This window comes from Rutidosis leptorrhynchoides, unplaced genomic scaffold, assembly GCF_046630445.1.
Source record: "Rutidosis leptorrhynchoides isolate AG116_Rl617_1_P2 unplaced genomic scaffold, CSIRO_AGI_Rlap_v1 contig212, whole genome shotgun sequence".
In the NCBI taxonomy this organism is placed as follows: Eukaryota; Viridiplantae; Streptophyta; class Magnoliopsida; order Asterales; family Asteraceae; genus Rutidosis; species Rutidosis leptorrhynchoides.
This window is the reverse complement of record NW_027266461.1, coordinates 55,384-82,927: the sequence shown is the minus strand read 5'-3', so window position 1 is coordinate 82,927 and position 27,544 is coordinate 55,384. Positions and strand designations below refer to the sequence as shown.

General features: G+C 37.5%; 4 protein-coding genes and 1 non-coding gene across 5 annotated transcripts; 1 reads left to right on the top strand and 4 right to left on the bottom strand.

Annotated features, from left to right (window-relative positions):
* Positions 1-6,742: 6,742 nt before the first annotated feature.
* Positions 6,743-9,324, top strand: LOC139881956 (protein DA1-related 1). The gene is made up of 11 exons (XM_071866344.1): positions 6,743-6,838; positions 6,946-7,036; positions 7,148-7,481; positions 7,566-7,686; positions 7,788-7,871; positions 7,974-8,093; positions 8,180-8,392; positions 8,510-8,572; positions 8,652-8,770; positions 8,864-8,922; positions 8,999-9,324. The coding sequence occupies exons 1-11, from the start codon at positions 6,743-6,745 to the stop codon at positions 9,322-9,324; spliced, it is 1,626 nt and encodes a 541-aa protein (XP_071722445.1).
* Positions 9,325-9,613: 289 nt separating this feature from the next.
* On the bottom strand, positions 9,614-11,503 carry LOC139881955 (lysM domain receptor-like kinase 4). Its single transcript, XM_071866343.1, has one exon. The coding sequence runs from the start codon at positions 11,501-11,503 to the stop codon at positions 9,614-9,616; it is 1,890 nt and encodes a 629-aa protein (XP_071722444.1).
* A 552-nt stretch (positions 11,504-12,055) lies between these two features.
* On the bottom strand, positions 12,056-12,139 carry LOC139881962 (small nucleolar RNA snoR114). Its single transcript, XR_011771768.1, has one exon. It is a non-coding gene; the product is annotated as a small nucleolar RNA snoR114 (small nucleolar RNA).
* A 4,206-nt stretch (positions 12,140-16,345) lies between these two features.
* Positions 16,346-18,232, bottom strand: LOC139881954 (calcium uniporter protein 2, mitochondrial-like). Its single transcript, XM_071866342.1, has 2 exons — positions 17,615-18,232; positions 16,346-16,819 (listed from the first exon to the last, which is right to left on the bottom strand). Exons 1-2 carry the CDS (start codon positions 18,230-18,232, stop codon positions 16,346-16,348), a joined length of 1,092 nt encoding a protein of 363 aa, XP_071722443.1.
* Positions 18,233-19,463: 1,231 nt separating this feature from the next.
* LOC139881953 (uncharacterized) lies at positions 19,464-20,833 on the bottom strand. The gene is made up of 2 exons (XM_071866341.1): positions 20,172-20,833; positions 19,464-19,611 (listed from the first exon to the last, which is right to left on the bottom strand). Exons 1-2 carry the CDS (start codon positions 20,831-20,833, stop codon positions 19,464-19,466), a joined length of 810 nt encoding a protein of 269 aa, XP_071722442.1.
* Between the last annotated feature and the right edge of the window lie 6,711 nt (positions 20,834-27,544).

Here is a 27,544-nt window from a genome sequence, read left to right as displayed (position 1 = left end):
TTATGAAGAATCTTGCGGAGCGGCTGCTCGGTGAGGACTCGGATTGGATGGGCTTGGAAGTAGGGACGAAGTTTCCTCGCCGCCATGATAAGTGCCAATGCAAATTTCTCCACCTTTGAGTATCGGATCTCGGCTCCTTGAAGGACCTTACTCACATAGTACATGGATTTATGGGCTCTACCATCTTCTTTAACTAACACATCGCTTACGGCTACTTCGGACACGGCTAGATACACTATGAGTAGTTCTCCTTCGATCGGCTTCACCAGGAGTGGGGGCGAAGCAAGGTATTTTTTAAGCTCTTGGAACGCTCGGCTACATTTGGGAGTCCACTCGAAGGATTTCTTAAGTGCATTGAAGAAGTGAAGGCACTTATCTTCGGATCGAGACATGAATCGACCAAGGGAGGCGATCCACCCGTGAGACGCTGAACATCTTTTGTGTCGGATGGCTCCACCATGTCAATGATAGCTGGAATCTTGTCAGGGTTGGCTTCGATCCCACGTTGAGAAACCATGAGACCCAAGAATTTGCCCGATTTGACTCCGAAAGCACACTTTTCGGGGTTCAACTTCATGCGATACTTTCTCAAAAACGGTGGACAATTCGGCTAAGTCCGAGATATGGTCCTCCTTACGGACGTTATTCACGAGCATATCATCAATATAAACCTCCATGTTCCTGTCGAGCTGTGACTTAAAAGATTTTGTTCACGAGGCGCTGATACGTGGCACCCGCGTTCTTCAACCCAAATGGCATGATGACATAGCAATACAAACCCTTGTCTGTGACGAAGGAAACTTTTAGCACGTCTGAGAGAAGCATAAGGATTTTGTGATAGCCGAGAATGCACCCATGAAGCTCGTGCCCAACCGTGGCATCGATGAGGATGTCTATCCGCTGGAGTAGGTAACGAACCTTCGGACAAGCGTCGTTAAAATCCCTAAAATCAATGCAAATTCTCCACTTCCCATTAGCTTTCTCGACCATCACGGGGTTGGATAGCCACTCGGGGTACTTTATCTCCTTAACGAATCATGCTTGAAGGAGCTTGTCTACCTCTTGGTCGATCACCACTTGCCTTTTCGCAGCGTAAGCCCTCTTCTTTTGCTTGATCGGTTTGTGCGACGGATCGACTTTGAGCTTGTGAACCATGACCTCAAGGTCGACTCCGGGCATATAGGGCCCGGACCATGCAAAGACATCACTATTGGTATGGAGGAACTTGATCAAATTCTCATAAAGTTAGCCTTCGAGCTCGGCGCCGATGAAAGTCACTTTCTTGGGATCTTGATCATAAAGTCGGATGGGCACTAGTTCTTCCATGGGCTAGGCACGAGGGGTGGAAAAATCATCACGCGCATCAAAATCAATAGCCAAAGCCTCTCTAGATGCATCTTCGGGAAAGGAGTCGGGCTCTCTCTCACGGAAATTGGAGGAACCGACTCCTTTTGAGGAAGTATTATCACGGACCACAACTTGCTTTCCCTTCGACCTAGACAGCAATGGACCGGTCGGTCTTCACTTCGAGCTAGTCGGCACTGAGCTTGAAGGCATCGAGCCAATCGGCCTCGAGAGTTATGTCGTCTTAATGAGGTTGGCATGCTCTTGGTGCTCAAGAGACTTGAAAGTGGCTAGGTAACACACTCGCGCAGCTTTCTCACGACTTCTATGCCATTCTTCGTTAGGAACTTGAAGCACTGATAGAGAAAAGATGTCACTCCTTGAAAAGTTCCAATGCCTTGATGCCCGAAGACTGCATTGTAAGAAGTTGGGCCCTCGATCACTAGCCAATTGATCATTTGAACGGTGCGTCGGTCTCCTTCTCCAAGGAAAACAAGGAGTCGGATGGCACCGACAACCAGAATCTCTATGCAGTTCACGGCGTAGATCGGTCCAGGGGAAGGGGATAGATATCTATTGTCAAATCCCATTTCTTTGAAAGCATGGTAGTATTGGATATCGATAGAGCTACCATCATCAACCAAGACTCTCCACGCATCGGTGTTGGCGATGGTCATCTCTATCACAAGGGGATCGGAGTATGACTACAACAGTCTTACCAAATCATCGTCCGAGAAGCTTATGACGGGCCTAGGAGTCGGGGCCTTTCTCTTCTTGTGAGGGATGTCGATGGACATGACCTCTCGGACCAAAGCTTTCTTGGCATCATTACTCATTCTGAGCTCTTTACCAACTATCATGTGCATTACGCCTCCACTAGGCGGCATCTCGAGCTCGAGCGGAGGATTTTTCTCTTTGTTCTGATCTGTCTTCTTTCCTTTACCATGGTGATTGTTGTTACAGTTGTCATTATTGAACTTAATCGGACCCCTATCTTGCGCGGCGTGATGAGGAATTCGATCTCGTCCTTCAGGTGTCGACACTCATCTGTCATGTGTCCATAATCTTTATGGAATTGACAAAAAGAGTCTGAATTCTTTCGGTTCGCTCCCGCTTGCATGGGCTTCGGGTACCGAATGTAGTTCAGGTTGGACTCTTGGATAGCCATTAGGATGCGACTCCGCGGCAAGGTCAATGGGGTGTATTTGTCATACTTCGAAGGAGGATCCGATCTACCCTTTTCTCCCTCTCGGGCCAACTCTCGAGTGTCGTCCCGACTACGCTTCTTATCATTTTTGCCTCCTTGGCTCTTATCATCAAACTTTCTCTTCTTTTCGCCTTCTCGATTCTTATCGGACTTGCGCACTACGTCTTCCACTAGAATTTCTTTGCCAGCCTTGGCCAAAAGTTCTACCATCGTCCTTGCGAACTTTTTGCAAGGGGAACCATGAGAGCTTCGTTTGTCGTTCCGGTAGTCATAGAAGCTACGCTCACTTTGGGAGCGAGGTCTGGAATCTCATTGCATGCGCCTATAAAGCAATCGACATAGTCGCAAAGACTCTCATTCCGTCGTTGCTGAACTAGGAAGAGCGAAGCCGAACTCCTTCCTTGCACCTGCCCCCCGACAAAACGGTGCAAGAAATGGTTGGCCAAAGTGTAAAAGTTATCTATCGAGCCGGCCGGGAGCATTCGAAACCATAGTTACGCGGCGTTCTCCAAGGTGACCGGGAAAGCTCGACACCTGATCGCCGTCAGAGTAACCAACAAGAGTCATGGTTGATTCAAAGATGAGTACATGGCTCCTCGGGTCACAAACTCCTGTGAACTTCTTGATAGTTGGGAATTATAATTTATCGGGTGGCGGCTCATTTAGAATCCTTTGAGTAAAGGGGGATGGACCCATCATGTAGCCGTGGGCATTCCCAAATGGTTGGTCCAGCATGATGCCGTAGCCATTTTGATTCGGATACGTAACGAGCAATGGATACGCTGGGGAAGGCGCGTTCATGTTGTAAGGGTATTGAGCAACAACTAGTGCTTGTCCATTCTGATCTTGCCCGTTCGGCACTTACTCATTCGGCACGAGTCCGTTCGGCACATGTCCATTCGGCATGTTTCCATTCGCCGCTTGTTGTAGTGGTAGGGGTGCTGGAGGTGGCATATCATTTTGGGCCCCTAGGCGCCTTCAAATCTCTTCCTCAATAAGGCGATCCACGGTATCCAAGAAACGAGATCGACCGGGCATGACAGAAGGGGCATGTCGACTCCGACTCAAGGTCTGACGCAAGTCTCGGTCTCGGGGATGAGAGGATCGGCTTTCGGTCGTGTCCTCGAGCATATCTTCGTAATTGCGCGGATCATTCAGTATGCTATTCTGACGACTCCTCGAAAATAGTCGTTATCTAAGATCTTCTCTTCTATGACATCTTGCTTCATGGTTAGAGGGTAGTCTACCATCTCTTTCATGTCTCCGAGTGAGCGAGTCACGCAAGTCTTGCGAGCTCTCTCAGCGACGGACATTCAGGTCGTCTCGGAGGTCTCCTCTGATGGGTGAGACGACGGTGGGTCTTCGAGATGATTCTCCGGCTAGATAAGTCCTTCTTGGAGGTCTTCTAGCATACGACCTTTTGGGACGACCGTCTTGGTTGTTGGGAGAGGTGGACCGATCAATCCGTCGGGTCGGGTCCTCACGAGGGCAAGACCCATCATTTGCAGCTGCAACTTGTGTTGGAACTTCATTTTCTTGAGTAAGGTTATCATTGTTACCTCCGGTAGGTCGACCACGACGACGACATGGAGAGGAGTGGGCCGGCTCGAGCCGGGTTGACCTCTCGGTCCTCGTCGAGGCGCACTATCTCGGAACGAGTCCTAGGTGGCATTTTTCAATAGCGAAAAACTAGATATGATCAAAACTTGACTTCAAATAGCAGAAAATCCTTTCTTTCGGCTCCCTACGATCGACGCCAAATGTTTCGTCCAAGGGTTGAATGAGAGATGAGTGGAGAGCACGCGCTATCTACTTGTGTAGTCAATCTTGATCGGGATGGAGAGTAGGACTCGTATGAGAGTATTCGAGCGTCTACGACCTATCCGGGATCAACAAGGCTCACCACAGATCGATCCTAGTCAAGATGTGTCACGTGGCGTCGGCTCGACTCTAAGGGAGCGAGGCCGATCGACTTGATTGCTCGGGTTTCCTCTCTCTTGGGGACAATCCTAGAGCGAGAGTGAAGTGTGTTTGAGTGTGTAATAAGTGTGGTGAGAGAATCAACACGTCATAATCTCCTATGACAAATGTCCCATCAACGAGTATTTATAGGGGGCTACAAGTCCTCCGAAAATACCAACTTTGCCCCGCAAGGAACGCGAGGGAGGGACGAGCCGATTGGGTGTCGGACCGACTCCTAATCGGTCTCGGTCTAGGAGTCGGCTCCGTCCTTCCGGATCGGGCTTGATCTACTCTTGGCGCGTCACTCACGCGTGAAGCCTTTCATGCTATTGGGCTTAGACTTTTCGAAAATCCTTTCCCAATCACAAAGCATATATTTTCTTCCTAAATTTGGCATTACAGTTGCAGACGTGAATTTTTTTACTGGTAAGTGGTAAGGGTTAAAAAAAAAGAAGTGGTAAGGGTTAAATATCTAAAATGAATTTCAAAAAAAAAAAAAAAAGATATATATATAAGTAATCTATAGATGAATACAAATGAAAATAAAGAAAGATGCCGATCTTAAATTAATTGACCAACTTTACTATAAAAGAGGAAAAGACTTTTATTAAAAAAAAAAGGAAAAAAACTGTAATAAAGTTGGTCAATTAATCAATGTCATATTGAAAATTCGATTGGCAAATTGAAGACTTTGCAAGATCAATTCAAACAAGCACCTGAGCCGCGTCAAAATCGAACCAAACTGATCAACGCGATCTATCTAGAATCGAATTCTTTTATAGTTTCACTCCGTTCTTATTTTTTCAAGAGTAATTATTTAAATTGAACCGAAATCATCTAGAAACAATTCGAAACCGTATCAGAACTATTTACTTCAAAAAAATTTACGATTCCTATTCAATTCAATTCTATAAGTTAAAGAATCGCAAACCGTCCGCCGATTCTTAAACGAAATCGGATTGAATCGCACGAGCATGTATACTTCACACAAGAATTCAGGCGCGAGTTCAAAAGAGGAAATTAAGATGTCAGATGAAATTCTATTCTCAAAAAGAGAAGTGAAAAGGCTAAATAATTACAAAAAGACAAGACCATATATTCCACATGTACTAACAAATAAACGACAATACTAGTAGTTAAAACACTTGAAAGTCACAATGCGAATTGTATACTAGTATTCTATTCTACCGAGTGATTTATCATCTACTGTACTTGTACAGTTTTCATTATCAGCTCTGTGGAGGAGGAAGAGAGGAGAGGAGAGATCTCATTTCATATGATATCAGTGAATCTGACCCCCTTGTGCTGACCCAAAAAAAAAAAAAAGTGGTGAGGTGGGTAAGTGAATTTTGTCTCTGTTTACTACAATTTCAACAAACAAACTTGTCCATTTTACATATTCTCTCTCTTAAAGATTGAAAAAAGGAAAAAATTTGATTGGAGTTTTAAGGAAAGTACACAAATCAGTTCAACTTCAATCCACCAACACATGAATATGCCTTTTAAAGTGGGCTGCATTTAAATCTCTTTTAGCCTGGATTTGCGTAGGATTCAAGTTCTCTTTTTTTAATTCTCTGCTTGAAAATTGTATCTTTACTATTTATCTGAATTGGGTTAAAAAGAAAAAAACGGCAGAGCTGATGAATGAATGAATTGGGAGCATATTAGCCAATGGGTAATCTTAGTTGGGGTCAGAAATTGGATTGATCATGCCTTTTTGGGAACTGTGTGCTGCTACATCTGGGGTTGATCGAACTCTGCAAATACTTGATTTGTTTCAGGTTTCTCTCTCTATCTTTAACTTCTCTCAGGATTGATCTTTTTGTTCTTGTTTATCCATGGATTTTTAGCTTACTTTAATTGGCTGATGATGTGGTTAGTTACACAAGCTTTGCGAATTGTAATACAAATTATTATGCTGGTGTGAATTTCATTACAATTCATTATGCTGGTGTGAATTTGCTGGTGTGAATTTGCTGGTGCGAAATTTAGTCCAATTTTGTTTTTTTGTTGGAAGATTTATGATTCTCTCTTTGATCAACTTGAGATACTAGCCAATGTTGTTCCCTTTGAATATCCCGATTATAAGTGCCAAGTGAGCCGTTAGAAGTTGTAGTTATTCATTTCATCTGTTAAGTTTTGATAATTTATGATGGTATTCTGTTAATGCAAGTCTTGAGAGTCGGCGGTGGAAGTTTGCTGGCCTGAAAGCACCATAGAGTTTGCATAATGGGTTGGCTGACAAAAATTCTTAAAGGTTCTAGCCATAAAGGGCATTATCATGGAAGAGATGATAGATATTGGGACGAGCCTCGTAGATCAGTGGTAATTATTGTTTCTGTGTTTCATAATTTCTCTAGCGTTCACTAAACAATATCATCTTTTATGATCATACTACATATGGCATATCGTATTTTGGCTATAATTTGCAGGACAATTCATCAGACTTTGATAAAGAAGAAATTGAGTGCGCTATAGCACTTTCCCTTTCGGAAGCAGATCGTAAAGGAAAAAAAGTGATTGGTATACTCTGAGCTTTAAACGCTCCTTCTTTCACATTGAACCAGTTGATAGGAAAACCTGAATGCATTAAAACTTTATACAGTACTAAGAATCTTTTTTCTCTTTTAATAGAGGAGAACTCAGAATCTGAAGAAGAAGACAATGATGAGGACCAGTGTATCAAAACTCCATCAGAGGATGATGCATACAGCGTCAATGCGGAATCGGAAGACTTTGAGCACATAGCTAGAGCTGAACCAGAGGAAGAAGCACAACGGGTTGAAGATGATGATGAAGAGCCTGATGAAGCACAGCTTGAAGATGACGAACAGCTCGCCAGAGCTATTCAAGAGAGTTTGAATGTGGAGCAGCCTCCACCACCACCTCCTCCTCCTCCTACTCAACCTCAATACAATAGCGGAAGCGTATTTCAGCCTTTCCCATTCTTGTTTTCATCTAATTACAGGTATTTTTCTGCAGCATACATATAATGAATAAATACTCCGGATCGAAAATTATGAAATCTAAGCCGGATGTTTATTCCTGATAGGATCTGTGCCGGCTGCAATGCTGAGATTGGTCATGGAAGATATCTGAGTTGCATGGGCGGCGTTTGGCATCCTGAATGCTTCCGATGCAATGCTTGCAATCAGCCAATTACTGATTACGAGGTTCTCACAGTGGAACTAATCTATACAATATTAGTATTAGAATGCAAACATGTGAAATGTGCTGCGCAGTGGCTCATTGGACATTTTCTCTTCTGTGACAGTTTTCAATGTCAGGAAATCGTCCTTACCACAAATCCTGCTACAAGGAGAAGCATCACCCAAAATGTGACGTTTGCAACAATTATGTAAATTACCCATAATTTCTTGAATGCTTTCCTTAAAAATTTGTCGAAGATCTTCCATTGCATTGCATATACAATTATTATAATTCTTGTTGCGGCTGGCAGATTCCTACAAATTCAGCTGGTTTGATCGAGTACCGGGCACACCCTTTCTGGATGCAAAAATATTGCCCCTCTCATGAGCGTGATAAGACTCCAAGGTGTTGTAGTTGTGAAAGAATGGAGGTCAGTCAATTGCAGACAACATGGGTTGAAGCTTCTGGTTTAGCCTCAAAATGTATTTAACTGGATTATATTTGTACTTTGTGCAGCCAAGGGATACGAGATATATTTTGCTAGACGATGGTCGGAAACTATGCTTGGAGTGCCTCGACTCTTCAATTATGGATACCCATGAATGCCAACCTCTGTACCTTGAGATACAAGAATTCTACGAAGGTCTGAATATGAAAGTGGAGCAGCAAGTCCCATTGCTCTTGGTCGAGAGACCAGCATTGAATGAGGCCATGGACGTTGAAAAGAATGTGAGTCGGAATATTTCAGAATTTGGATGAATCGTCCTATTCTTAGTTTCTTAATATTGTTTGTTCTTCGACTTCAAAAAAAAAAAAATATATTGTTTGTTCTTATTCTTCTTTCAGGGTCATCATCACTTACCTGAGACCAGAGGACTTTGCCTTTCCGAAGAACAGACCGTTACCACGGTACAAAATATGCTTTTTATCTACTCCCTTTCAATACATATGCTTGGTTAATACCAATTAATTTCAACAATGCCACCAGGTTTTGAGGAGGCCAAGGATTGGGACTGGCTACCGGTTCATAGACATGGTAACAGAGCCCTATAGGGTAACTCGCCGATGTGAAGTTACAGCGATTCTCATTTTATATGGTCTTCCTAGGTGATCATAACTCCCTTCAATCAACTCCATTTTCCATCTATTCTTCCTTGAACATTACCTTTATAATCGAAAAAATAAATTCTCTTCCAACAGGTTACTGACAGGATCCATCCTAGCTCATGAAATGATGCACGCATGGCTTCGGCTAAAAGGTGCCCCACCACATCTCTGTCTCATTAACTTAATTGTTTTACTTGCATTCCAAGTTACTAATGGCTTGTATTATAGGTTATCCGAATTTGAGTCCAGAGGTGGAAGAAGGTATATGTCAGGTTTTGGCACATATGTGGCTAGAATCTGAGATCTATTCTAGTTCTGGAACTAGTGATGTTGCTTCTTCTTCCTCGTCGACACCACCTCCAACCAACACATCTTCGAAAAAAGGCAAACGCTCGGACTTTGAGAAGAAACTTGGTGAGTTTTTTAAACACCAGATCGAGTCTGATACATCATCAGCTTATGGAGAAGGGTTTAGGCAAGGCAACCAGGCTGTGCTCAAGTTTGGACTTAGAAGGACCCTCGACCATATTCGTATGACTGGAAATTACCCTTGATGATGATACATGACACAGAGGTATTATATACTTTGCCCTTACAGTTAATATTATAGGGCCAAATCCATATATATAGGTTAATAATACAAAGTCTAAATAAGCAAAGGGACAGTATGGAATTGTATTTTTTGCTCCATTGCACTCTGGGATTTTGAACTGCATTGTAACACTATAAGATTTTCCATAGAAAATGAAGTTAATAGTACATTTTCTGTTTCTCTCTTTCAAATCACCGAAGTATACAACAATAGCTCAGATTTACAGTAATAGCCACACAAAAAAAAAAAGGTTAAGGTTTTGCTTGGAATGCAAGTGAACTGTCTACAATCCTAGAAAGAGACTGAACTATTTCATCCATACCAGGTCGAGCCGTTGGATCTTTCTTTATGCAACGATCAATCAATCTAATCATAAACTTGGCAAGATCGGACGGATATTTCCCTTTCAATGAAGGGTCAATGAATTTCTTCAGTCCTTCCTGATCTCCTCCATTTTCCTCCTCATCACGAAGCAGATCAGACAATTTTGTCTTTTCGTCTCCATTAAACTCTGTTGCTTCCTTTCCGGTTACCAACTCCATCATTAAAATTCCAAACGAATACACGTCAAGCTTCGTAGAGACTAAACCATGTTCCAAATATTCAGGAGCCATGTACCCTTTCGTCCCAACAATGCGTCTCGTCAATGCAAATTCTCCACCTTCCTCCTCCCATTCTGCTAACCTGGCAAGAGCGAAATTCGCAATTTTACCCCTCATATTCCCGTCAAGAAGGATATTACTACTCTTTATATCCTTATGAACATGAGGCGGCGTGGCGAAGCTATGCAGATAGTCAAGTCCCCTTGCCACGTCCAATGCAATCGCCATTCTCTGTGTCCAATTCAAGACTTTACTGTTACCGTCATAGATCCATTCCGCTAAAGCTCCGTTAGCCGCATACTCGTAAACTAGATACCAATTTCCGTCATGGTAGCAAACTCCAGAGAGACGGATGAGATTAGAATGGTTGATCGTACTCAACAGATTTATCTCCTTGGTCACATCACCGTTCGTTTTCTTAATAGCTGCCAAATCACCATGGAAGTTTCCTCGATAAACCGATCCTTTGATCCAACAACTCGGGCTGAAATTATCTGTCGCGGATACTAGTTCTTGGTATTTGTACACTTTCAGGAATTGTGCTATACTAGAAACACTCTCCAGGAAATCCTCAGATTCATCTGCCTCGAATTTTTTCCCAACATCATAAGCCTCAAAAGTCTCGGACACCATGTTTGGATTACTTGGATCAGATTTTTTCTTTCTTCTGTATAGAAATAGACAGAAAACAGTTGAAATAATCACAAAAACTCCTGCAATCACCCCAACAAGGATATAAATCCAACTTTTTGTTCCCGAGCTAGAAGAAGGTGGTGGAGGAGGCGGAGATGAAGGCGGAGATGGCGGAGAAATGGTCTGAGAAACCGATGGGGGCTCCTCCAGAGGCACTAAAAGCGTCGTAAACGGATATAGAACGGCGTTATCTGGAGTTTGTTGATTAGCTTCAAGAGTCCTCTCAGTAGTAACACCAAAATTCTCACTAATTGTTGATACGTAATCGCCCGATTGAACTAAATAGCTCAAAAGATACTTAACACCGTCATCTGTCTGGTTTTTGGTCGGACAAGCACATCGGAGTGGGACATTGAGCGTTTGACCGGCTAGTATCTTCGTGGTCGACGAATTACCACTCTGATTCAGCATAGCTTGACATGTGGTCAAACCTTGATAAGTGTTATTAGAAATTGTGAAAATCGTGTCATCAGTTTCAGCCAGGAATGAAGTGTTTGACTGATAGAATTGGCCTGAATTGGAGCAGTTGATCGGAATTAATAGTAACTGGTTTGTTTCAAGAGTTTGTGTCTGTGAAACGTTGTTAATGGCAGAGACCTGAGAAGGGTCAGCTGATAATAAACTTGAGATAGAAGTTACATTGTTGTATGGAAATAGGGATCTGAAAGAGAGGTAAGCTTGACAACTGCTATTAAGACCATTGTACAAGTAACCGAGATCGGATTTCGAAACGTCCGTTACGCCACAGTTTGTAGTGTCTTTACCGACATAAGGCTGTTGAGCTGAAATCAAAGAAAGATAGCAGCAAATGAAAAGAAGGGAAAGTTTTGGAGAGACGAACGCCATGATCACCGTTGAATTGGCAGAGTACTGGAGATTAATTATAGCAGAAAAGGAAAAGAGAAGTTTGATTTTGCAATCAAAGCAAATTGGCCAAGTTTGATTATTGACATATTATTATAACACTGTTTGTCTGTTAAAGAGTATGGTTGACTTAGCCCATCCCCATTATCAAATTTACAGGATTGAGTATGTGGAAAGATATATTATTCCCCGGCAATTATAGGTAGTTAGGTCACTTTCAGCTCTACATTTCAATATAAACATAACATGGAGACAAAAGATCTTTGAATATTAAACAGAAGGATACTTTTAAAAAATCATTTTTTATGTATATAAGCGTCAACTTATCCTATCGAAAGTTTATTTGTACAAAAAAGTTACCAGGATTCGCTGCGATTATTTTTCTGGCATTGGAATGGCGTTGCCAAAGGAAAGTCAGAGGGTCAAAGGAAGCAGCCTTTCAAGTTTGACTTTGAGAAAGCCCACCAAAGTTTATTTATTATATAGTACGAAAGTAATAATTTAAAAAAAAAAAAAAAAAAGAAAAAAAGAAGGGAGCTCAGAGAAGGCAAAGTTCATCTTGCAAATCAGATGACATTGATGGACCCAACCATCAAGAGCCACGTGTCATCATTGCTCGTGGGTTGCACCAGCCGGGAATAGAATTCCGGTCTGTACCGTGGCAGGGTGCTATTCTACCACTAGACCACTGGTGCTTTGTTGATGGTGTCCTTTGGATTTTCTTAATAGTATCATTTCCTTTACGAATATCGTTAAGAGGATCATTTACATTTTAAGTCTAGTATAAAGTTGGTTTTTATACTTAATATTGCATCAACGTTTTCAGAATATAATTTGCTGTTTAACAGTGAGTTAATTAATTTTCTCCATTGAGCATATCATGATGAAGTTTTCCTAAGCTGGTTTAATTCACACCTCAATGAATGAACAAATGAACCTCCTTGTTATACACTTCAAATTCTTTATATACTACTAGTGAATCAACATATAGATTCTGATGAGCAAAAATTAATTAAGACACAAAATTAAGGAGGATCATTTCACCCTCATTCTTATCCATCCTCCTTCGCTGGGTGGGTCGACACACGACCATTCCCACCGTACTGAAATCCACCAAACCTTTTTGTTCCAAAATGAGAATCAGCATCCAGATAATGAACGTTTTTATGGGCTACAACTACAATCAGGTGAGCTAATAAACAACTGCTTGAGTTTGATTAATACGAATGGGACTTTGTAATATAGGTTTCCGAATGGGCCCAAATGCTATTTCAGGGAATCAGAATCCTAGAAGCCCAATAAAAATTTAAGAAGTCTGTTTAATGGGCTCCAACCCAAAAAAAAAAAAAAAAACAATCATTTTGAAAACCCCCCATCCCTTAAATACAATACTCTAGTACCTCTACGGCTCTACCTAAATATTAAACAGATCAACCAAAAACTTATTGTACAAGTGATTATTTGGGCAAACTTTTATTATGGTGATTGATGGATCAATTTTTTATGAACGAAAAATTGTATGGATTGGGGAGTGACTAACTATGGAGAATAGAATGCTGGGGTAGAATGAAAGCACTGTTAGTGTGTATATAAACTGTATGTATTCTCTAATTATGGTGAATTATTTGGCTACCGACTTATCTAGAATTCGTTACTTCTATTCAACAAAAGTAATTGATGATTTCACTTAGGTGTATGAGCTACTGGCCACAACAAAATGTGATCGTGAATTTTTTCTTTCTTTCTTCTTTTCCCTTTTTTTTTGGTAAAATCGTGAAAAAATTTATTATGAATTGATGCATGTTATTCAGAACCTTCCACGATCTATTATAGCGTTTTGTTTTATTCTCTGATATTTTTTTTCTAGTAAAAAAGGACAGGAGCTGACAGGAAAGTTTCCAATGGAATTGGAAACTAGTAATAATAGTACAAGTTACACCATGAGTCAATGACACGTGACACTGTGTGTGACAGTCACAATGGAACAATAGTATATTAATGTGGTTGTCATGAGTTCGCAGTGATCATCGGTCAGTCAGAGAGCTAAAGAAACAAACGTTGAATGGAAAGATCGTTAAGTAAATATGGCGGCGTCGTCGTCGTCGTCAACTCATTGCAGGCAGCAGCTGGGACCTTAATAAAATTAGCCAGCCAGCTGGGTCTCCCCCAAAGAAACCGTCCCCAGTTCTCCACTTCACATGTATAGTTTGGTGTTAGCTTCATTCAATTCAATTTCATATAATCCATCTTCTTATGGATAACCTCGAATCTATATATGGGGTCCTTTAATTTAGACAATAATGTTATAACCAGCTAAATCTCTCCTTATATTCATCTCTAGATTGTTCTAGTGTGTCCCTCGTGATTCCTTCCATGATCGAGCGAAATAGTTTCGCAATCTCTCATATTTTTTACGTACGAAAAATAAAGATTAGGCAAAAGAATTATGACAAATGTCGAACAAAACACTCAAGATCACTCAAGAGTATGTACGTACGTAGAGAGGACTTCGATCTAGGAAGACAGTCTAGACAGACACGTATATCAAATGTCCAACATTTGAATTAGTAGGTCGTCCATTAGAGAGACATTAATTAGTATCAGAATTAAGAGAAATTTTTGTATGGATGAAGTCATATCATTTATAAATATGTAAATGAATGATTGATATGTGTATAAATTTTTATGATAGAGTACTACGTGTTAATGAGTTGGAATTTGGAAATAACTAATTAAAAAAAAAAAAGCTATCTCCTTTGAAACACTCTCTCTCTCGATCCTCCCAGAATCATCCAAACCTTCCTCTTCTTAAAAAATTCGGTTCATGAATTAATTTTCTTTCATTATTAAATATGTTTGTTTTTAATTGAAATTCTTTTTGATTTAACTTGCATCACATCAATCCGTCTTCCACCTCTCGACCTTAACATCTATTACTATATTTTTCCCCTATTTATTAGTCCGAAATTCGGAAGTGGTTCAATTTAAATTTAAAAAAAAAGATCCACTACTCCTTGTATAACGAAATACAAACTACATGGCAGATTTGTATGTGCTTGACTCATGTCCCTCGTTTGCATGTTGATTGACGATTGAAAGTCGGGTTCGGAAAACCGCCGGACGACGGTAGTAGTGGCTCGATGAGATGACTTTAGTTTTCAGTCGGAAGAGAGAGAGAACAGAGGTTTAATGTTTTTAATTAAAATTAATTAATTATATTTATTTTACAAGTCAATTTTTCAATATGTGAGATGGAATTAAAATATAACAGATGTCAATCATTCATTTACATATTTATGAATGATATGTTAGACTTTATCCATACAAAAATTCTTCATTCAGAGTTAATTAGATTGCAAGTCATTTCAAGGATCGATAGTACTATAATTATGATTTGTAGTTATAGATTAATTGAAATATATAGTTAAAAAATATTATTTTCGTCTTAAAATAAATACAAATTTTTATATATAATTTTTATTAAAATTATATATTTATTATGAGACGAGGAAGAATTATATACATACATGTTTTTTATTGTTATATTTTTCAGCTGGCATGCACATGTTTAGGCTTAATCCGGGAAAATGCTAACACGCCAGAAAGACAATGGAATCGCATCATATATAAAATTTTACGACTTTTGGGTTTAAATTTATTGTGTTAATTCACTACTTATCAAATCAATATCTACGGTTGTCGGTGTACATACACAGTAAATTAATATGTACTTTTATACATTAAATAAAAGATTTTGACATTTGAGTGGGTTCATGTCACCATGCACTATTGCACCCTTCACCTATATACGTACGTAGAGGTGTAGTTGAGACGGAATTAGACAGAGGCATATCATCATGTATATTAATTTAGACAAGCAATTTACATCTTCGACGGATTATCCGGACAACATTTGATTCATATTACTCGTTCACCCTTAATTGTCACGTACTTTACCGCCGATCAACTTGGAGTTCATATGATTGGAAATTTTTTCCTGCGTGCATCATAAGCATCCAATTAAGTTAACTAATTGTGAACATAAGATCCTAAATATCCAATTCTTTCTTCTTAATTGGCATCACGCCTCAATCACCAAAACAACAACTTTCAGTACTGCTTCCTATTTTCCGATTGTTCATTCGGCAAATATATTTTCCATTCTTGGAATGAAAGAATGCATTCTATTCTTTTCACCAAGTACACGATTTCTTCATTTTATTACGTTGAATTTTTTTAAATTAATACTGTCGGGTCTAAAAACATTTATTATTTAAATGAATATTAATTTTTCGACATACGCTTAAAAAAATTAATTTATAGATATATGATTTCTCTTAAAATTCGGATAAAATTTTTATTATTATTTTACCGAATATAATTTTATCCAGGATATACTGTATCATGTTTTTTATGTTAAGGAAAGCCCCGCCGTATTTTTTTCTTTGTTAAGAATCGTAAGTTCATAGTAAAGTACGTAACGTAATTTTCATCGTTAAATGAATGTTTCCTCAAAAATACATGTCAAAATATTATAAACTTTATAGTTATTTTTGTTATTATTACCTTTCATTTTTCAAATTAAATGAATGACAAAAAATTTGAGGCAGACATTTTTTTTTTCTTTTTTTCATCCATGTAACATTCATACATGTAATATTAAACTCTCAACTTATGTTACAGAAGGCCGCAAAACTACACAATAATATTTTCGTCTATATAAAACTTCATTTTCAATGTAATATTTTTCGATAATTTCTTTCAGTGTATTAATTAACCCTGTGTATATTCAAACATTAATTAACTCATCAAATGACCACTAAATTAAATGAACAGACTTTTCATTCCCGCAGCCGGAGACGATGCCGCTTCGCCGGAAATGTAGTAGGGGTAGAAAATTTTCCTAAGCTCATTGTACCTCTCAACATCAAAATTGTTCATCTTCATTAACTTCTTCTGCTTCGAATCGAATCGGCTTTGATAAAGCCCTTCAAAGGTAGGCTCTTTGGCTGTTCTAAGGAAGAATGTATAGGCACCCATGAAGTACATTGAGGTGATAAAGAAGCAAATCGGCTCCATCACATCCCAAGTTAATTCCCAAAATGTCAGCCTCATGAATCCGGCCGTCTGGACGGCGAAGTAACCCAGCCCGGCCCAAAGCTCTCGCTGGACTAATTCTTTCGCTTTCTGGTCGATCTCCGCTTTCCGACACTCCAATTCTTCAAACTCTTTTCTTCTAGGGTCGTTTTTTAGATCTGGTCCCATGAGGGAGACTAGCCCTTCAATAGCTTTTGTTATCTGTAAAATAATTCGATAACAAAAACGTTTGGTAAAGCAAAAAACTACTTAAAATAATAATACTAGTAGTAAATATTATTTTTCACCCATTTAAACACGATTACACGCACATAAATCACGTTTTTCATGTAAAAAAATAGTAATAGGAAAAAAATAATAATAATATTAGCAAGTTAACCAAAAAAATAAAAACTTTTCAGAGAATCAAAATATTTTTAAAAAAAGGAAGATCGGTCCTATCCTATTAAGTATGAGCTACCCAACTTCAAAAAACTTCAAAAAAGTACTGTATGAGCTAGCCATTCCACGTAAGCAATTCTTATCGATCGAGTAGCCGCGAAGAATATTGGTCAACGCAACATAAATAGTATTCCTAATTAATAATTCTATTAATGAAGGAATCCTAGTGATGGTTTTTTTCCTAAAATAAATTTTATATACTATTATTATTTTGTCTCTAAAAGTCCTATATTATTATCAATTCAGGTCGGGTCGGGTTTTGAAAAAGAATAGGCTGAGCCTAATGAATTGGTAATCTTGTTTGTGTCACGTCGCCATCTTTTTATTTCCTGTTGAGAAAGAAGACAGAAAATATCCAAAGAAATACATATCAGTTTTCGGATTTCTCAAAATCAATCGGCTTAATAAAATTTTGAACCTAATTTCTTTGACCAATTTTCTTTTTTTCGAGCTTAGTCTCTCTGTAATCACAAAATTCACGTAATACAATCACAAATAATCAAATAGTATAACACTAATTATTAGTAAGAAAATGTTGAGAGAAAGAATAATTACCTGTTCAGGTTTAAGGAATACGACATTGCCCAAGACAGTAACCGACCCGGACTGGTCGAGCATATTAACAACTCGAATTCCTTGCTCCGAATCCGAACAGACCTCAGTGCAGACCCGAACAAGATCCGAATACGGAATCCAAGATTTATCATCCATATCTTTCCTCAGTTTCGCCTTGACCATCTCCATTTGCGCTACCCTAAGAAGCTTCCTCACCTCCTCACCGGTCAATCCGTTAACCGCCGACGTCGGTGTTTCCGCCGTCGCCGGCGGCGGAAAAGGCGGACTCAAGGCGTCCAATCGGATTCGATCCTTTGACAAATCAATCTCTTTGATCTTTTCAGACAGATTATTTTCTCCCAGAAACAGCGACCGGAGTTCCAGGGGGAATACGGCTGAAGCAGCCGCAGACGACGAACCTTTGTGGAGGAACCGACGGAATAACAATCCGTTATTGTTGTTGCTGTCTCCCGGATCCGGGGCGATTCTGCCATCGCGTGACCGAGCTCCGGCAGTGACGGCGGTTGACGACGAAATGCGGCAGTTAGCGATTGTCTGAGAAGCGGAAATTCTCGACATGTTAAAGAGACGCTCAACAAGAGATTTCTTGAACGCCATTATAATTTCTGTTTTTGTCTTTTATCAGTTTATATTTCTTTTCTTTCAATTTGGATGAATGAATGAATGTAAAATTTGGATTATTGGATCGCTTTATATAGTCGTCCAAACAAAGAGGAAACGATAAATTAAAAAATAAAATATCATCTCATCTCGTCCAGCTCATTAAATAAAAAAAAAAACGCGATAATTTCAATTCGGGAACCAACACCGTAAAAATTGGGGAAGAACTTACTGAGACGGGAATTGATCCAGAGCCCCTAATTTAGGAATATTCGGATTTGAACAGTTCAGTTTATGTGGTAAAAATTGACATTCTATCGTCATTCATACGTGTCAGGCTAAATTAATTTAACATGTGAAACCGTCAATTTCACATGAAAGTCACCCATCATTTGACGTTGACCGTTCAGTGGGAGAAAACAACATGTGACGTGGCAGTTAAACTAGACACGTGTAATTTAATCAAATCCTAAAATGATAGTCTCGGCTACAATAGATCCAGGCACTCACTACTACTGTATTATTTTTTTTAAGGAGTGTATTTAGTTAAGACTAGAGTACCTACTGGAAAAGGAAAGGGTCCTAGATGGATTTACGCAAACGTGTCGCCACATATTTTTTGTTCATATCCAATCATGTCAGGATTATCTTAGTACTAATTACTCAGTAACCCATTAATGTCATAATTAGACAAATTTGACCCGATGTCTATATCTATATAGTCTCTGCATAGAATTTACTATAAAAAAATCTTCAAAAATTTGGCATGTGCATCTCCATATTATTCTTTTATTAAACTACTAAATCTATATGTATGACCCTAATCCTTTTATAATTAAGATGAAATCGTGAACGTGTCGCCACATAATTTTCTATGTCTACCCAAAATAAATAGAGGATCTTTGTTTGACATTTAAGTCAAGATTTCTGACTTAATTTTTTGATGGTAACTAGTAGTAATTATATTAAGAAGAAGTGTCCTTATGGACAAGAGTTATGATCTATGTAGGTAGATCAATACAACTAAAAGAAATAATAGGGGATTATAAAATCTCTATCACTTTGTTACAATCACGATTAATAAAAGAAATTTGAATATTAGATAAATTATTAGTCTTGTTTTTTATATCATCAATCAACAGTCCATAAACAATGTTATTGGACTCTAAACTTTGAAGTTCCTTAATTAAGTGTGAAAATCTCCTTCCAAGATGAAATTTTGTCCTGATCATTGTCGAGTAAAATTCAATGCTTCTAGTGCAGCAATTACTTGAGCATGAAATGTATTTTCAACTTCATCAATCTTTCCAGCTTCAACTTTCAACACCAGCCCATTATTATCTCTAGCAATCAACTCATATTGATTTTGTGCACTACTAAAGATGAAAGTGGCATCGAAATTAATATGTATCACATCATTCTTTGGGGGTTTCCATCTCTACTTCTCTCTTGTGTCCTGCAGTCTGCCATTCCTAACCTTCTGCTAGTCCAAAATTCTCAAATTAGACAACTATTGTTTAATTCCATAGACAGCAGCACATGGCCGAACACAAAGACAATCAAACACAGCCTTATTTTGATTCGACCAAATCCAGGATGAGGCCAATACAAATAAACAAAACATTTCACCCGAAAGCATATTGAAAATAGTGTTAAGCCAGTCAAAAAGATTATTAGACAGATCAGAATAGCCGAGAGACTAAGAGAATGCCAAACATAATTAGACCTGCAACAATCTCTAACAAATGCAGCATATATTCATCCTCAATATCACACACTGAACAACATAAAGGAAGAGTCATTCCACGCTTAACTAGATTGTCCTTATTTGCTAAGATTCCTTTACAAAGACGCCAACAGAAGGTTCGAACATTAGGAGGAGCAATTCAATTCTCAAATTTTCTTCCAATAAATGAAAGAGCTGATTATTAGGGACAAATGCTTCCTACGATGCATAATGTCCTTAGCAATGTAGTATCCTGATTTCACCGAATAGCAACCTACCACAATATGACACCATATAAAACGATCTTGCCTCGAGGAATTCACCAAAGGTGTAGCATAAATACTCCGGGCTTGTTCAGGAGAAAACAATTCAGAAATGACAACTCTATTCCATTCAGAACCTGAAGCACAAATCAAAGAAGAAACTGAAATGAAAGGATTATGATTTTCAGCACTAGAAGTCGGCAAAGAACGATCTTTAAATACTTCAATTTCAACTCCATTGCCAACTCTCAATCTCCCATCATCCAGTAATACCTCTCTAGCGTCTAAAATTTCTTTCCAAATAGCCGACGGATTAGAACCCAATTGAGCTTTCCTAAATGAGGAGATTATGTAATAATTGTTTTTGAAAATCCGTGCTATTAAAGAATTCTGATATGTTGTTAAACGCCAGGCTTGCTTGGCAAGTAAAGCAAGATTATGTGCATCTAGGTATTTAAAACCTAAACTTCCTTGATTCTTTTTTTCACAAAGTCCCATCCAAGCCATCCAATGTATCTTCCTAGTATCCAATTCAGATCCCCATGAAAATTTCCCACAATACTGTTTCAATTGTTCACAAAAACCCGAAGGAAGCTTGAACATACTCATGACGTATGTTGGAATGGATTGTAATACTTACTTGATGAGTACTTCTTCCCTAGTCGTAGATAAAAAACGACCTTTCCAGCCTTCCAACTTGCTTTTAATTCGGTCTCTCAGATATTCAAAGGATGCACGCTTACTTCTTCCAACAATAATGGACATTCCTAAGTAGTTGTCAAACAAATAATTAGTAACACCGAGTTAAGCTTTTAACCTCTCTTGATCTGCCAAATCATTATTATCACTGAAAAACATATTGGACTTGGTAAAATTAACTTCTTGACCCGCCGCCTTCTTATACCTCTCCAGGATATTCAAGAATTCCAAACAATCTGCAGATGATGCTCTCAGGAAAGCTAGACTGTCATGAATTAAGTTACGTTCGCCCTTCTCTTCAATCAGTCGTGTCAAAACTTCCATACATAGGACATAGAGAATCGATAACGGATCTTCTTATCGCAAACCTCTCGATGGCAAAAACATAGACTGCTTCACTCCATTCACAAAGCAAATTTAATAATCTATTGTGATATATTTTTATTATTACATGCTATAAAGTATGGAAATTCTCATGAAATTAATTTCACCGTCAAACTAATATTTTACGTAAATATTATCCTCTTTAAGTAGTGATGTCATTGTGTTGATAATACCGACATTAATATAATGGGGGTTATAATTTTGCAAGAATAGTATGTGAAGAATTTTTTTTTTTTAGTATGTGAAGAATTGAAATTAATTTAGAAACGGAAATAATATCTTTTTATATATGTTAAGCTAAACTAGTAAATTTTAATACTTTACCCTCATTTAATTTTGAAAATAAATATACAGAATGTTCAGATATTTTAGCTCATTCCCTGGACTTGGAGAGAAATTGATTGGCCAGACACATTGTTGAAGATATAAAGTTGACGATAAATTTCAATCATCATTCATTACAAACACACTTGAATATTTGTTATTAATGTGAAATTCAATTTAACAAGTAAGTGGATCCGTCTGTTGGACAGAAAAATTCGTACATTTAAAAATTAAAAATTTAAATAAATCATAAAAAAATTATATATAATTATTTGAATTAAATATTATTAAATATATATCAAATATCATAACAAAATAAGAAAGAATACTATAACGAATTTTAATTAGGAAAAATTGTTAAATAAGAAAATTAAAAAAATATATGTATAGTGTATTATAACTTTATTAGGAATATATATTTATTGTGTTTTGATTTTCTAATTAGAATAGAAAAGAAATTAATATTATTGACTAAAAATTGCAAGTTGAAACCTAATTAAAATCAAAGGTCCAAAATACATGTATCAAGTTACTATTCGTTAATAAAACGTTATGTGTCGATTGTTGATTGGACAATAAAATTTGCAATTAAAAAACATTTAAAATTAAGAAAATCCCGCTACTGTATATAAGATAAGATTTAGTTCAATTAATTTGAACCAAATTTGCGAACTGATTCATTGACGAACCAAAAGGCTCATATATATATGAAGTGTGTACGAATTGGTCAGTTGCGCCATCTGTCAAGGAAACTAACGGCAGGGTCTTTGGTGGTTAAAAATGAAAGAGTTAGGATCAATGTTACTTAAAAGCTAACAATAAGGGGTTTTAAGGCGAGATGTGGAAACGCAGGGGTTGGGGGCGCGCCAAATTCTGGGTTTAATAAACGGGGCTATATTCTTGTGGTGAAATATTTTCAGCGGAACATAGGCATGCGCCATGCTGCATGCACATTCCTTGTGCAGTAAATAAATAAATAAATAAAAAATAGGATCATATATAGGAGGGAAAATGTAGAATATACACGTTTGCGGTTCGCCTATAAAGATCAATGATCTAGCTTTAGCCTTTACTGCGCAAAAAAAACAAAATAATATATATATATTTTTCATTAAGCATCCTCAAACCGACAGTCATAAAGTTAATCTCTTTTTTAAACTGTCTACCTACTAAACGATAAAAAATTTGCGACATAGTTACTTGCTATAGCTATTCTCCAAATCACAATTCACAAGTAATTTTTTTTAATGCTTACAATTCACATGTATAGATAATAGATATCATCTGATTGAATTATTCCTCTTAGATGCCAAAGTCCACAAAAGTGCAACTACGATTTACTCCCTCGATGCATTCCAAATGTCGCACCGCGTAATGAAAGTTAAAATTTTAAAAGAATTATTAATGATAAAAAAATTATAATCTATCCATTATTTATCATTTCACCTGATACATTTAACAGAAGATCCACCCTTATTATGGAAAATAACTAAATATTGTGTTGTTGTTAATAATTGTAAAAATAGTGGAGAAAGAAAATAAAATTCAGATAAAAAAAAACCCTACCTTCCTATGTTCCCGCCCCATCTCCACCACCTCCCTTCTCCTTCCTCCACAAATCCAACCCATCTTTTTATACAACCTAAATCACGGCCACCCATAGCCTTGCCGTCGCCACCCACCTCTCTTTGACGGCAGTGGGGCTCTCTTAGTCTTAGTTTTATTTTGTATATTTTTTGCTATCACCACTAAATATAACCCCATTAGACTATATTTTCATTCTTACTACAAATTGTTTCTTCCATTATCTTCTCCGGTGAAGGTGGGTCTTCTTTCCGGCAGACGAGCGACAGCGAGTGGTTGTTGGCCTCAAGTTTCTCCATCCCTCTTTGTACGATCCAAAGAATGGGTGGAGGCTTCTTTCGTGGCTTTTCAGTCCGTTTCAATTTTTTCGGCGAGAGTGGCGGTCCACACGACGGCGGCGAAGCGGTGGAAGGCGGCTAACAAGTTCACAACTCTCTATCCTTTGTACGATCTAGTGGGTTGATGTTGTATATCTCGCAGCTTTTCGAGCCTGTGGTGGGTATTTCCGTGCTTAATCGGGTCGGATGTTGGTGGTGATGTGTTTTGCCTCTGCTTTATTTGGATTGTTTTTGCTCAGATAATTTACCTATGTGTATTGGAAGATTTATGTCCTTGATGTAGGAATTGAGTGGTTTTCTATTATTACTCTAGATAGGATTTATTGGTTGTTTAGCATTGTATTTCAATTGCGGACATGTGTTAGTCTGTTGATTAATTATCTCCTGTTCGATTCGAGTTTTTCCGCATCCTATTGGAGTTATATCCTTTGGACGCAATTTTCCCAACCAAAAATTAGATCTTGAAAAGATTGTGGTTTATTATCTAGTACATGCTGGTTTAGACTTGGCAGCCTCTTCTTAGATTTTTTCTTTGTATTGGTTTAGCCAACCTACTTATGGTTATAACTCTTATATCTCGTTAAGAAAGTATCAATGAAATTATAATCTTTATTTAAAAAAATAAAATTTCAAAAATGGTTAATTATGAGTGAAAGAAATTATGATGCTCCTTAGTACAATAAGCTACAGTTTAGCGCCATGTTGGCCAATGCTTGCGGGGACAGATTTAAATCGTGTTTTTTCTTTTCCGGTCTTTTTGTGCCAAGCTTGAAGTAATTGTAGTTATAGACTTATAGTCTTAATAATGTAGAAGATTAAGAAATTAGAATAGGAAACCATTCTCCATTCCATACTTATTTTAGAGGGACAATATGGTGCGTGTATATACCAAAAAACTTGTTTTAATTAGTATTTGAAAAGCAAGCATAAGTGAGGATAAGGGAGAGATAATTAAATCGAGCTGTGAGGTACATAGTAAGAGTTAGCCACTACACAATGTATCGGAAGAATTTATAATGATCATATATAAAACTAATTATATAACTTTTTAATTCATAATTTATTTACGATCTTGATCGAAGACTATATCAGCCGGCATAATTGGTCAAATTAGGGGAAGATAGAGTTAATGATCCAGTTGGGAAAGTACGTACTTGAGAGGGAAAGGGTTTTCGGGAAGATCGAGCTCGAGAGTGAGTCTCACTGAGCGACATGAAGAGGCTCGTTCAGGGATAGAATCTGACCTATCTGGTCGGTTTCGAGACCCTTAGACAGAGATCGATAGAGAGACCCCTTTCGGCATGGGTCTATCGGTCTCCCTCTCCTGACCTTAATGACTTACACTCGGCGGAAAATGGTCACTTCCTGGTAAAATCCTAGCGACACCCTGTAAATAGTCGTTGACATGACACTTGTCAAGAGGACACGAGAGATCACCTAATTGTCCGCAACCCTAGCTCACTAGTTGGGTTCCGTACACTCTCTCTCTCTATCACTAGAGACATCACACACACGAATACACACATTCGACTCCTCTCGGCTCCGAGATCAGTTTCCACGCCTAGAGCCTAGCTTAGCTACGGTCTCTAGGTGAGCCTTGGTGGCCCGGGTAGGCCGTAGACGCTCAACCACCCTCTTCACGGTCCTCCTCTCTCTCGGATCAAGGACAACTACAACCATACAAGAAGCGCGTGCTCTCCACTCTTCTACACTATCCATCCGTGGACAAAAAAATACTATTCCACTGTTTAGTTCACCACTTGACCATCATACGTGAATGAGATCAAGAATGTCGACGGAAACTTGTTTCTTATCTTACTTTTACGGATTTATCATCTTGTCGCATTTTGCTCTCTTGTGTGATCTTAATAATGTTTGGACAACAAAATGGATAAAAATGAGTCTATTAAATTGATGGGTAAAATTAAAACTTCCTTCAGGTTATATATATATTTTAGGATTATACCTCTCTTTCTATTAAAATTATTTAAACCTCCCTCATTCAACAATGTAACCTATTATTACACCCATTAATCCAAATGATCTAAAATATTTTTGCTAATAATGATAACATACCAAAAATATCCTTCTTATAATAATATAAAATCTTATATGTTTTCAATGACCCGGCCATAAACCAACGGTTCAGGATTATGTTTTCAATGACCCGGCCATAGATCAGTTCTTAAGCAATTACGGACCGGCTCAGTAAACTAGATTTTAAGACTATTCTAGGTCGGTTCTGATTCGTAAGAATTTCGAACCTTACATTAACTAGTGGCATGCGATTCACATCCGATTTAAGGCTGATTCAATACCGGTTCAAGACCCGTTTAGATTTATATACTTAATATTTTTATTAATTTAAGTTGTTATTTAAATATTTTTTATATGTTTAAACCGAGGGTATTTTTATATTTTACCCTTAAATCTGAACCGATCTTGAACCAGTCGGTCTTAATTTGGATTTGAACCGTATGTGATTGGTTCATGTAAGGTTCAAAGTTTTTACAAATCAGAATTGACCTGAAACAGCCTTAAATTTTTATATTATTATAAGAAGTATTTTTGATATTTTAATATTATTAGCAAAATTATTTTACGTTTTCTGAATTAATGGGTATAATAATAGATTGTATTGTTGAAGAAGGAGAAATTTAAATAATTTTGATAGAAAAAAGGATCTAATCTTAAAATATATTTAATTTGAGAGAATTTTTAATATTTTACCTTACATTGATTTTTTTATTTTTTTATTTTGAAGTTCCTAAATTGATTATTGAACTATAAAGTAGAGTCGAACCAAATGCCCTTGTTTTGTAGTTAACCCTAAACTGGAGTGACTTTGTAATCTAATGCTTCGAGGTTATAATACAAGTAAATTTTTAACAATTTACTTTGTATCAAGCTTGGAGTAATTAAATTCGTTTCAGACGTTAATAAGTGGAGATATATATATATATATGTATATGTATATTTTTACAATCTAAATAGTATATATTAACTACGCTAACTAATAATGAATATTATACTCGGCATTATTTAATTGTTATATATCTAATTAAAATTATATTTGACCCAAACTGAATTTCGTTATCAACTTATCATCCTGCAGCTTCAAACCATTTTTTTTTTTCTTGAGATAATATCTCTAGCGTGTCATGTCTATTTTCTAAAATTCATATAATCTATTTTAAATAATTATATGATCTCGAATATTCATTTGATCGAGTAACGAAGTTCGTTCTGATCTCTAACACCTAAGGTGACACGACCACTTGCCAGATGCAGGAGGTAGCTACAAACATTAATGTTCTCAAAATAATTTTTTTTTAAGTATGTTCTCAAAATAATATACTCATATTGAATTCTCAAAAAAATATACTCATATTGAAACCTATTAATTAATTTCTCTATTAATAAATATATACAGTTCACATCGATCGTTTTCAAATGCAATATTTTTGTGGCATTTCGTTGGCGAATAGCAGATCATGTGATATATACAAAAGTAGAGGTGGCACGTAAGTGCATATGCATTGTCACAAACCTTAGCGAAAATTTAAAACTAACCGTTAACAAATTAAGTTTTATTCTCTCCATTTTTAATTAATTATCATTTTTTTTACGTAAATTGAAAACGCTATAATTAATAATTAATTAGAGATACTGCTAGTATGTGTTTGATCAGCGACGGAGTCAATACTGCTGGTCTCTGGTCCAAATCTTCAGAAAATTCAAACAACCCTAACTCCCTAAAAATTGCGTTCTGTTCTTTGGCTCTTTTGCAAGTGGGGGTGCGTATATATTCCGACAAACCAGTAAAAAAAAGTATAGTTTGGGGTGGTTATCGCAAGGAAGTGAAAATATATATCATCGAAAAGTAATATTAATACAAATACACAAAAAAATTTGAAAAATAACTTCATAAAATAATAATATCTCCGTCTTAAAATAAATATAAATTTTTCAATATAATTTATATATAAAA

Bases quoted from the DNA above. Each gene is read 5' to 3' on its own strand.
- LOC139881956 (XM_071866344.1), top strand. From the start codon at position 6,743: ATGGGTTGGCTGACAAAAATTCTTAAAGGTTCTAGCCATAAAGGGCAT. The intron at 7,687-7,787 runs GTTCTCACAGTG...CTTCTGTGACAG, and splicing joins AGCCAATTACTGATTACGAG to TTTTCAATGTCAGGAAATCG. The intron at 8,771-8,863 runs GTGATCATAACT...CTCTTCCAACAG, and splicing joins ATTTTATATGGTCTTCCTAG to GTTACTGACAGGATCCATCC.
- LOC139881955 (XM_071866343.1), bottom strand. From the start codon at position 11,503: ATGGCGTTCGTCTCTCCAAAACTTTCCCTTCTTTTCATTTGCTGCTAT.
- LOC139881954 (XM_071866342.1), bottom strand. From the start codon at position 18,232: ATGGCGTTCAAGAAATCTCTTGTTGAGCGTCTCTTTAACATGTCGAGA. The intron at 16,820-17,614 runs GTAATTATTCTT...ATTATTTTACAG, and splicing joins TATTCCTTAAACCTGAACAG to ATAACAAAAGCTATTGAAGG.
- LOC139881953 (XM_071866341.1), bottom strand. From the start codon at position 20,833: ATGAGTATGTTCAAGCTTCCTTCGGGTTTTTGTGAACAATTGAAACAG. The intron at 19,612-20,171 runs GTCCCTAATAAT...TTTCATCTTTAG, and splicing joins ATGCATCGTAGGAAGCATTT to TAGTGCACAAAATCAATATG.